The following is a 10220-nucleotide window of genomic DNA, read 5'->3' as shown; positions in this document are numbered from 1 at the left end:
CATAGCTCCGTGTGCTGGTCAGCCGGCCGCAGGGATCCTGGTTCCGTGGCACAGGAGGCTTTGTCCGGCTCCCGGCACCAAACTCAGGTGAGTCTCAGGCTTTGCTGCCTGGACACGGGATCGTGGGGGCCAGGACGAGGAGCCCCACTTTACAGAAAAGGGACTTGAGGAGCCCGAAGAGGGGCAGGGCCATAGCTGTGTGGATGGAACTGTTGCCAGGATCTTGGTCCTGCGACGGGGGGAAGGGGGCGGGAGTAGAGGTGGCGCAGGGCAAGGCTGCACACGATACCCTTGCATGGCTGTTTGTGGGTTTTTCCACCTAAACTTTTGTTAAAGGTTGTTTTTTTAATATATTTTTTTATTGATTTCAGAGAGGAAGGGAGGAGGAGAGAAAGAAATAGAAACATCAATGATGAGAAAGAATCATTGATCGGCTGCCTCCTGCCCGCCCCTCACTGGGGATCGAGCCCACAAACCGGGCATGTGGCCTGACAGGGACTCGAACCGTGACCTCCTGGTTCATAGGTCCATGTGCAACCACCGAGCCACCGCGGCCGGCCGGGCAGCCATCAGTTTATTGTCTGAGGCACAGCGAGGCTGTCCGTGGCCCGGGGCCCTCATCGGGGTGCATAACGGGAATTTGTAGAGCACCGTTACACCTGCCCATGACAGCTAGCATTTCCGTCACCCACTGACTCCCCTCCGCCACCCTGTCACTGAGGCAGGCCGAGGGGGGGTCATTCTCCCCAGTCCACAGATGGAGAGACGGAGGCCCCACAACACACACCAGGTTGTGCCACCGGCCCAGTCCTGCTGTGTCTGTGGCCGATTTGACAGTGACAGCGGGACGTTCCCCTTCTCGGTTTCAGGGGGAGATAGGGCGCGAGATGTACATCATCCAGGCGGGGCAGGTGCAGGTCTTGGGCGGCCCTGACGGGAAGTCCGTGCTGGTGACGCTGATACAGATGCAGGTGACACGCTCTCGCCTGCGTGGGGCGGACACAGGGGTGGAGAGGAAGACTGCAGGGTGAGCAGAACCGCAGCCCTGAGGGCCTCACCCCCTCCTCCCTCACCCCAGCCTGCTGGCGGTCGGAGGCGGGAATCGGCGCACGGCCAACGTGGTGGCCCACGGCTTCACCAACCTCTTCATTCTGGACAAGAAGGACCTGAATGAAATCCTGGTGCATTATCCCGAGTCTCAGAAGTTGCTCCGGAAAAAGGCCAGGTACTTTCCTTTCTTTTTTTCACTGACAAAGTTCATGGAGCCCTGGCTGGTTTGGCTCAGTGGGTGGAGCGTCAGCCCTCGGACTGAAGGGTCCCGGGTTCGGTTCTGGTCATGAGCACGCACCGCATTGCAGGCTCGATCCCCGGCCCTGGGTGGGGTGGGGCACATGCAGGAGGTGACCGATGGATGTGTCTCCCTCACGTAGTGTTTCTCTCTGTCTCCCCCTCTCCCTTCCGCTCTCTCTCTAAAAAAAAAAGTGCATGAATGCTTTTGTGTGCAGTCCTGAGGGACTAAGACTCCCTCTTCCATCGCTGTAGGACCTTCTGTGTTTCCTTTGGCAAAGACAGGCCGGTCCGCGAATGGGTTCTGAGCTCTGTTTCTGCCTTGTGCGGACAGTGTCTCCGGGGGCAGCCCCAGCTAGCACATGCACGTCTCAGGCAATTATCAATACGCACAATTCCAATCCATTGCCTCTGATTAGAGAAGCAGCCAGCCGGGGCCTCCTTTGTAAACAAACACGTTTTGCTGGAAGCCCGAGGAATGAATGGGCCAATTAGCAGCCTCGGCTCTGCTCGATCGCAGGCGAAATGCGTTTGTTCCTGAGCCAAGCCGCTCGTCATAAATGAGCAGTGTGAAGAATTCCTTATGAGAGGCGGCGGCTCCGTTAGATGGAAAATCTCTCCTCGTTTAGGGAAGCCGGGTGACATGCCGCATTTAATCTGGGTTGTTATTCTGTCTCGGCCACTTCCTAGCAACCTTGGGCACGTCACCCCCCTCCCCCCGCTTCTGGGCCTCAGTTTCCCCAGCTCTCATGGGTGCAGTAATCCCGCCCTTCCCATGTCACAGGCATGCTGTCAGCATCCAGGAAGAGCATGCCCATGAAGTTGCTGCGATCATTAAGGCCTGGCACGCTGGGGTCAGGGGTGTGGGTTTGAATTCCAGCTCGGCCACTTCCCAGCTGTGTGACCTTAGGGAAGTTACTCGCCCTCTCTGGACTTCCATGTCCTCGTTCGAAATGAGGGGCAATAACAGGACCTACCTGAGGACCCCGGGGAGACTTAAATGGCAGAGTGCGTTGTCAGTTATTGCTGCTGCCTAACAGTATTACCACAGACGCAGTAGCCTGAGGCCACACGTATTTATTATCTTGGAGTTTCTATGGGTCAGAAGTCTGGGGATGGCTGGGGCGGGCCCGCTCCAGGGCTGTAATCAAGGTGTTGCCAGAGCTGGGTTTCCTCTCAAGTTCAAGTGGGGAAGGCTCTGCTTCCACGTCACGTGGTTGTTGGCTGAATTCAGTGCTCGTGGTTGTAGGACTGGTGGCTGCCCTCAGGGTCTTGTCCCCTCACTTCTGTCCATGTGGGCGCTGGCTTCAGCAAAGCCAGCAAGGCTTGTCCTTGCAGATCACGGTCCTGTGTGACGTGTTCATAAATGTGACAGTTGACCACCCTCGCCGTGTTCTCATGATTGAAAGTAGGTGGCATGTCCCACTCCCCTCAAGGGGCGGGGATCACACAGACAGAGGCAGGAAGGGGGACCGCAGAGCCACCCAAGAGCGCCTGTAGAGGACTGAGCACAGGGCCGGACACGTACAGACGCTCAGTGAGGGCTGAGGTGGTGTTGCTGCTGCTGGTGACGTGACAATGAAACCAGAGAAAGAGAAGCAAAAAGCTTTGGGTCCTTTTCCATCTGGGCCTCTTACTTCTGATTCCATACACTGAAGTACCTTTGTTATTTCCTGTGTGACCTCAGGGAAGTTGCTCAACCTCTCTGAGCCTCCGTTTCCTCCTCTATAAGGTGGAGACAATAAGACCCACGTCTGTTGTTCTGATCGTTCAGTGAGATACTATGCACGAAGCCCTTAGTGCTGTGCTTGGCTCAGAAAATACACTCAGAAATGGTTTGCCAGCCCGGCCAGCGTGGCTCAGTGGTTGAGCATCGACCTATGAACCAGGAGGTCACGGTTCGATTCCTGGTCAGGGCACATGCCTGGGTTGTGGGCTCGATCCCCACTAGGGGGTGTGCAGGAGGCAGCCGATCAATGATCCTTTCTCATCATTGATGTTTCTCTTTCTCTCTCTCTCTCTCTCTCTCTTTCACCCATCCTCTCTGAAATCAATAAAAAAATATATATTTAAAAAAAGGGCTTGCCAAACAATCACCACCATACAAGTCCAACTCCAAGGGCACAATACAAGCAAACTTATCCTCTGTCCCTGAGTGTGCTGGGGACATGAGCAGAAGCTGCGTGCTGGGACATGAGTGAACACTGTGCTGTGTGCTGGGGACATTAGTGAACGCTGTGTGCTGGGGCCATGAGCGGACACTGCATGCTGGGGACATGAGCGGACGCTGTGCTGTGTGCTGGAGACATTAGTGAATACTGCACTGGTGATGTGAGCGGACACTGTGCTGTGCGCTGGGGACATGAGTGAACACTGTGCTGTGCGCTGGGGCCATGAGCGGACACTGCATGCTGGGGCCATGAGCGGACGCTGCTCTCTTGCAGGCGCATGCTGAAGAATAACAGCAAGCCCAAGGAGAAGAGCGTGCTCATCCTTCCTCCGCGGGCCGGCACCCCCAAGCTCTTCAATGCCGCCCTGGCCGCAGCGGGAAAGATGGGCGCCAGGGGGGCGAAAGGCGGCCAGCTGGCCCACCTCAGGGCTCGGCTCAAAGAGCTGGCTGCGCTGGAGGCGGCTGCCAAGCAGCAGCAGCTGCTGGAACAGGTATGTGGTCGGGAACCCGGCCACCGATCCGCGTCCCCTCTGTGCCAGGCAGAAGGAAGGCCGGGGACCTCCGCGAGGGGACCCACGGTCCATCCTAGGGGGGTGCTTTCCCTCCTTCCTGTCCGCAGGGCTCCTTTGGTTGCAAGGGACAGTGCAGGCTCATATTCACTTGAGAAGACAGAGTTTATGGGGTGGAGTAATTAAAAAGTCCGGGCAAGTGTTACCCGGAAACCCCCGGGTGGGCGCGGTCTGCCTGTCGCTGTGTCCGATAAGGAAGGCCGGGTTGAATTATACTAGGTGTTTATTGGGAAGGCCAGCCCACCAAGACAGGGCGCTTACAAGCATCAAACCCTGCCTTCCAGCAAGGTGCAGGGGGCAGGAGTATAAAGGGGAAAGGGCTAGGGTGCTACGTGCTGCCCTGGGGGTCCACAGACATCAGCTATTGTCTTCAGTCATTGATGAGATGATGTTGATGAGATGATGTTTTGACTCCTGGTGGGTCAGCCTGACCAAGCTTATGGGTTCTGCTTGCTGGGTTCGCAGCTGAGTCACCTCCTCCATCGCTCTGCACAGGCCTTGAAAAGGAAACTTTAAGAAAAACTTAACTCCCTATTCTCATATAAGAAACATAACCCCCTCTTCACATAAGCATATGTGTGCTGAGATTTAAAATATTACTTTTCAGATGAATTCAGGTGATAGGTCCCCCTATCACAAGGCTGAGTCCAAAGCTCAGGTGATGCCAACAGGGCGAGGTGTGTCATCTCTGTTTTCCTGGGAGATGACTCCACTCCCGGCTGGCCCCAACAGAAGGTGTAGCAGCTCCAACAGGAAGAAAGCACCTCCTTCCCAGTAATTCCAGCAAAAATCCCAGGGCTCGCTGTCATTGGACAGAATGGGGTCACATGTCAATTCCTGAGCCATTCAGTGGGCCCTCCGCAGAGGCCTGGCTCACATGCCCCGCCCTACGCTGAGGCGGTAGAGTGACTTTCCCAAAGGGAAGTCCTGGAGTGGGCAGCGAATGTCCCTCCCTCCCCAGATAAAAGTGATGTTCTCCTAGGTCATGTTGTGTCTGTCAAAAAGATTTGCAATTTAAAAGATTTGGAAAGGCGACAGGCACTGTGCAGACTGCTCCCGCCCCCATAAATCTAAAGGGAATTTTCAAATTAGTTCTGGGACGTTTTTTCTGTGACTAATGCCCAGAATGCCAATTAGAGTGATTGCATTAATTATGGCTGCTCATTGCGGTCCTGTAGGGAGGCTGCCGGGAAATGGGGGGATGGGCTTAGGCAGGAGCTCGGTGGCAGGGGAGGGGGCAGCAGGCCGTGGGAGACAATTCGGAGGAGGCCAGTGCACTTGGGCTCAGTGCAGGCTGGCGTCAGAGTCCGGGGACCCGCCAGAAGCCAGGGGACAGCGGGATCTGAGGAGTGATGCCTGGGTCTCCAGAGGCAGTCACACTGGCCCCAGGTTGAGGACAGACATGACTGTCTGGCTCGCCGCCTGGCAAGGGCAGCATCAAGAGGGCTAGTTGGGGTCTTTAGGGCCGGCTGAGCTGACAGGCGCTCCCAGAGTGTCCTCAGGACAGTGACCGGCTTGATCCGAAAAGGGCTCCTAATGTTCGCTCTTCACCGAGGCAGCTCGGAGACGGGAATTACATGTGCACGCATCTTCCAATAAAAGGCATTTCCCCTGCAATTCAGAACCAGGGCAGCGTGCAAGGGGCTCTTCCATAGCCATCCAAAGACACAGGTCCAAGCCCCGGCCCTGTCACCACCAGCTGCAACCTGTATAGTTCCTCAAGCCTCCTGAGCCCCTGATCCCTCCGGGTCGCCACATGGGGTACCAGGGATGAAGCGGGAGACCCGGGATGCCTTTTATGAAAGCATTTGGACCACGGCGAAGCCCTGGACCAACTGTCCCATGATCCTTCAGGTCCCGTCAAAGCAGGATGCTTCAGGAGGCCCCCTAGGGGGCACCATCTGGGCATCCTGCCTTGGGAGTGCCTGTCGGAGCTTAACGTGGGCAGGGGAGGGGGAACAGGGGTGACAAGCCTGCAGACACATGGGACAGAGGGAGGGACACGTCCCCCAGGACGCCTTGGGTTCTAGGAGCATCTTGTCCCCCACCCCCTGCTCCCCTTCCTTCAACACCTTGTGACTTGAGCCAACTTCAGGGGTCTCTGTCCCTTTAATTCCGCATGGTGACTGCTCTCCCTTTAACTCGGCACCATTTCAAATGGGACTCAGACATCCCCTGGGCTTCCTGGTCTGGGGGCTGCTCCCTGCAGGAGGGGCCATGGGTACCCACAAAAGCATGGGTTTTCAACCAATTTCCTATGATACACAGACCATGGCCAGCGTCCATGGGGACCCGCAGGCTGGAGGCTGGAGGTACCCACCGAGTCCCCAGACGTGGGGCTCAGCCCAGCCTACTGCCAGGGGCCTCTGTGGATCTCAGCCTTTGAGACCTTCCAGAAAGGGGGGCAGGCCACAGCTGCTCCAGCCCTCATTGGCCCTTCCCTCGTCTGGTTAGTTTTCCTCATCCCCCAAGGAGAGCGCAGCCCTGGGAACCAGGTGGGCAGGGAGAGGCTCAGCTCTGAGACGCAACAGAGGCCCCAGGACCTTCCAACCAGAGATTTTCATCCGTCAACGTCCCCCCTAATATAGCGTCTCCATAACTAACCCTGACGCGGCTCCGCCCAGCCCCCCACCCGCTAGTTGCACCTGCTGAGCTCGCCATCCTTTTCCGTGGGGTCCGACGCGGGGAACAGGGAGGTAGCTAAGATCCCTTGGACACTCTCGGCCTCACCAGTCACCTTTCGGGATTCCAGGCCAAGAGTTCGGAAGACGCGGCGGGAGAGCTGGGCTCCGCCGCCCCCGACCAGCCTGCGCCCCAGGAACCCCCGGCCCCAGGCTCTCAGCCACCAGCCTCGCCAGGGGGTGCCGAGGAGGAGGAGGCAGCTGGTCCCCAGGAGGAGCACTCGGTGCGGATCCGCGTGAGCCCCGGCCTGGACCCTGGCGAACAGATCCTGTCGGTGGAGATCCCGGAGGAGAAGAAAGAGGCGGAGTGAGGGGCCCACCCTGCCCAGCAGTCCAGCAGCCAAGGCGCTGGTCCACAGTGGTGGCCTGGGGGGCCCTCGGCTAACTGCTGGCCCTCATTCCTGATCCCACACCAGCTTCTCCCGGGCTGGTCTTGACATCACCCACTTTCCTAGTGTCCCTAAGTCCCACCGTCACCTGAGAACCCTGCCTCCCTTGACTAATATTTTCAAGGACAAATACATTTTTTTTCTAGTTTGCAAGTTCATAGGCAGAAGCTAGAATGGGGCTTTAACACCAGGGGACGCTTTGCTGGAGGTCAAGGGTTTTGAAGGTTGGGGGTTTCCCTTCAGGAATCTGTCTTCCATGTTCCAAGGACAGGAAATGTCCAGCAGAAAGGTGGGCAGTTGTACTGTCCTTTTTTTTATTTTATGAATTTTTAAAATATGTTTTTTATTGATTTCAGAAAGGAAGAGAGAGGAAGAAACATCAATGATGAGAGAGAGTCCTCAATCGGCTGCCTTCTGCACACCCCCTGCTAGGGATCGAGCCCACAACCTGGGCATGTGCCCTGATGGGGAATTGAACCATGACCTCCTGGTTCATAGGTCAGCGCTCAATCACTGAGCCACACCAGCCGGGTGAGCCACTGTTACTTTTCACTTGATTTATATGGGAGTGTCTTCCCTTTCAGCACATACAGGGCGTGCTTGTTTTGTTATAATTGCACTCTAGTCCGTGTCTGGAAATAGCGTAACATTGAACTGCTCTACCGTTGACATGCATTTGCATTATTTCCCATCTTATGCCGTTAAACAGAATGCTTCAATAGAAAATCGCACACAGACATCATTTCACTGGTAAACACTATTTCTAAATAGGAGAAATCTGGAGGTTTGGGCTAATTCTTTTTCTTCATCATCATTCCCATTTATCATTCTCATATTTGCACTAGGTATTCTAAAAGAGGTCCAAGCATAGAGAATGCTTTTATCCTGAGCAAGTACTTCAGATATATCAACACAGTCAGCGTATTGCCCTTCAGTAGATGACAACATGTTTCAAGCTCACCCTCTCTGTGAGATCCTATTTTATGAGGATTTGTTTGTTTGTTTTTAATATATTTTTTATTCATTTCAGAGAGGAAGGGAGAGGGAGAGAGAGATAGAAACATCAATGATGAGAGAGAATCATAGATTGGCTGCCTCCTGCACGCCCCCTACTGGGGATGGAGCCCACAACCCGGGCATGTGCCCTGACCAGGAATCTAACCGTGACCTCCTGGTTCACAGGTCGATGCTCAACCACTGAGCCATGCCAGCTGGGCTATGAGGATTTTTTTAATATGAATGTACTTATTCTTTTAGATCTTAACCCTTGAATATATACTGCTTATTATATAAAGCGAGAGATTTTTGAGGTTCCCAAGAATTGTCCTGGAAAGAAAATTGATTTTGAGACGAGATTAACAGTGTCTTAATTTCACTGAGCCATCTCATTAAACTGGACAATGTCACAGAACCTTGGATATTAGGTAGATTGAACTGGAGGCTGGCATTATCCTCCAAATAGAATCGGATGGGCTGATCGCCCAGGTGTGGATGGAACAACTCAGAAACACTAATTCTGCCACTGAACCAGGACCTATATTTATGTCTGTGGAATCGCTACTAATTTAAAATGTCTCAGCGTTTCCTGCACTCGGGTAGGAAATGAATAGCAAGCTATTTTTTCTAACTGCATAAACATTTTAAATAAAATTAAAACCAAGAAGCTGCTTAAAATTCCATTATCAAAATGCACTCAGCTCCCTGGAATAGTTTCAGCTGTTTTCTTAGCAAATGAGAGCCCCGCCTTTCACGCTGTGGCTTTTATCCCGTTCCCGTGCGTTTTAATTAAAAGTGGTTCAACCGACGCCCCTGGCTGGTGGATTCATTTCGGAAACTGGCCATGCACGACAGACACTTTTGTGAGAACTCCGCCCGATGGCCTGGCTCGGGCTCCCTGGCCCGTCTCCACTGCCATCCCGGGGGCCGCCCTCTGCCTGCAGTCCCGTGGCTGAGTGACATCCCGGTGCCATACCTTACCATCCCCCCCGGGCCCTAGGATTCTAAGACCCCCCTCCCCCCAAATACCCAGCCCCTTTATATCTGGTCTCACCTATTGGCCTCACCAAGCCTATTGGACTCATTCAGGGGTGCAGGGTGCTGACCAGCACGGGCTGTGGGTGCAGACTGCCTAGCGTCCCACCCCAGCAGGACCATGTCCGTGGACGACCATGGGCTGCTCTGAGCCCCAACGATACTCACCGCACAGGGCCACTGAGACGATCAGATAATAGACTGGCATCGCCCGTCGGAATGGGCATGAGGATGCCCCCTCACATTTCTTGGGGACGGGGGTTCCGCCCGTCTGCTACCCTGGGAGGAACCCCGAGAGCCCCGTCTTCTCTGACTTCGCCTCCGCCCTGGGTTACGCATAGAAAGGGCGAGATCGGTTCTTTCTTGCTCTTGAATGAGCGTTAGTGCTGAGGCCTGGACACATGTTAATTACAACAATCCAACTCACAGCTTTCCCCACTGTCCATGAATGTATTTAATCCAACTTCATACCCCCTCTCTCCCCCACCAAAGACCCTAAAACACCTTCACCAAGGCTCCCTGTCCTGGGCCTGTCACTCTGCTCCGAGCGAGGCCGGGACGGGTTTCACGGGCGGGTGACCTGGTGCTCCGAAGGGCCCTGCGCTTGAGTGCCCTGCTGTCTCCGTCTTTAAGTTCTGGATAATTCTGGACGGCGGGGCCCCTCCTGGAATACCACCTGCCGTCTGGACAGGCCAGCGGGAGAGGAGGTACAGTGGGCCTCGCACGCTCAGCCTCCACCTCCCACCTCCCAGCCACAGGGTCCTGCTTCCGTGGAAACGGTCCCTGTCAATCACGCATCGTGACTCAAACACGGTGCCTCCAGCCAGGCCCACCGGCCTCTTCTGGTTACGCTCCCGTTCAGTGCGCCTCCTCCTGGGCATGGAATGCTGAGTGTGACTTCCTCGCTGAGTGAACCCTGCTTTGGGAAGGCAACTGCCCAGCCTTGGAAACGAGGCCCCGGTGTAGCCGGTCACTGCTCTTCTGACCCCTTATGCCCGATACTCACTTTCCCCGCCTTCCCCGTGGCTGGGGGTGGGCCTTTGACCCGGTCCCAACCAATGAATTACGAAGGGAAGGGTGATGAGGCCTTCCT

At 55.2% G+C, this 10220-nt stretch overlaps 1 protein-coding gene across 1 annotated transcript in view; it reads left to right on the top strand.

Annotated features, from left to right (window-relative positions):
- Nucleotides 1-7465, top strand: part of CNGB1 (cyclic nucleotide gated channel beta 1) — an 80974-nt gene extending 73509 nt beyond the window's left edge. The window contains 4 exon segments of the mRNA XM_015558802.1: nucleotides 870-988; nucleotides 1079-1225; nucleotides 3732-3948; nucleotides 6779-7465. Of these exon segments, the coding sequence (XP_015414288.1) occupies nucleotides 870-988; nucleotides 1079-1225; nucleotides 3732-3948; nucleotides 6779-7018 (723 nt within the window). The 3' untranslated portion in view covers nucleotides 7019-7465.
- The last annotated feature ends 2755 nt before the right edge of the window (nucleotides 7466-10220 follow it).

Source organism: Myotis davidii, unplaced genomic scaffold (genome assembly GCF_000327345.1).
Source record: "Myotis davidii unplaced genomic scaffold, ASM32734v1 scaffold590, whole genome shotgun sequence".
In the NCBI taxonomy this organism is placed as follows: Eukaryota; Metazoa; Chordata; class Mammalia; order Chiroptera; family Vespertilionidae; genus Myotis; species Myotis davidii.
This window is presented reverse-complemented; position numbering and strand designations above follow the sequence as displayed.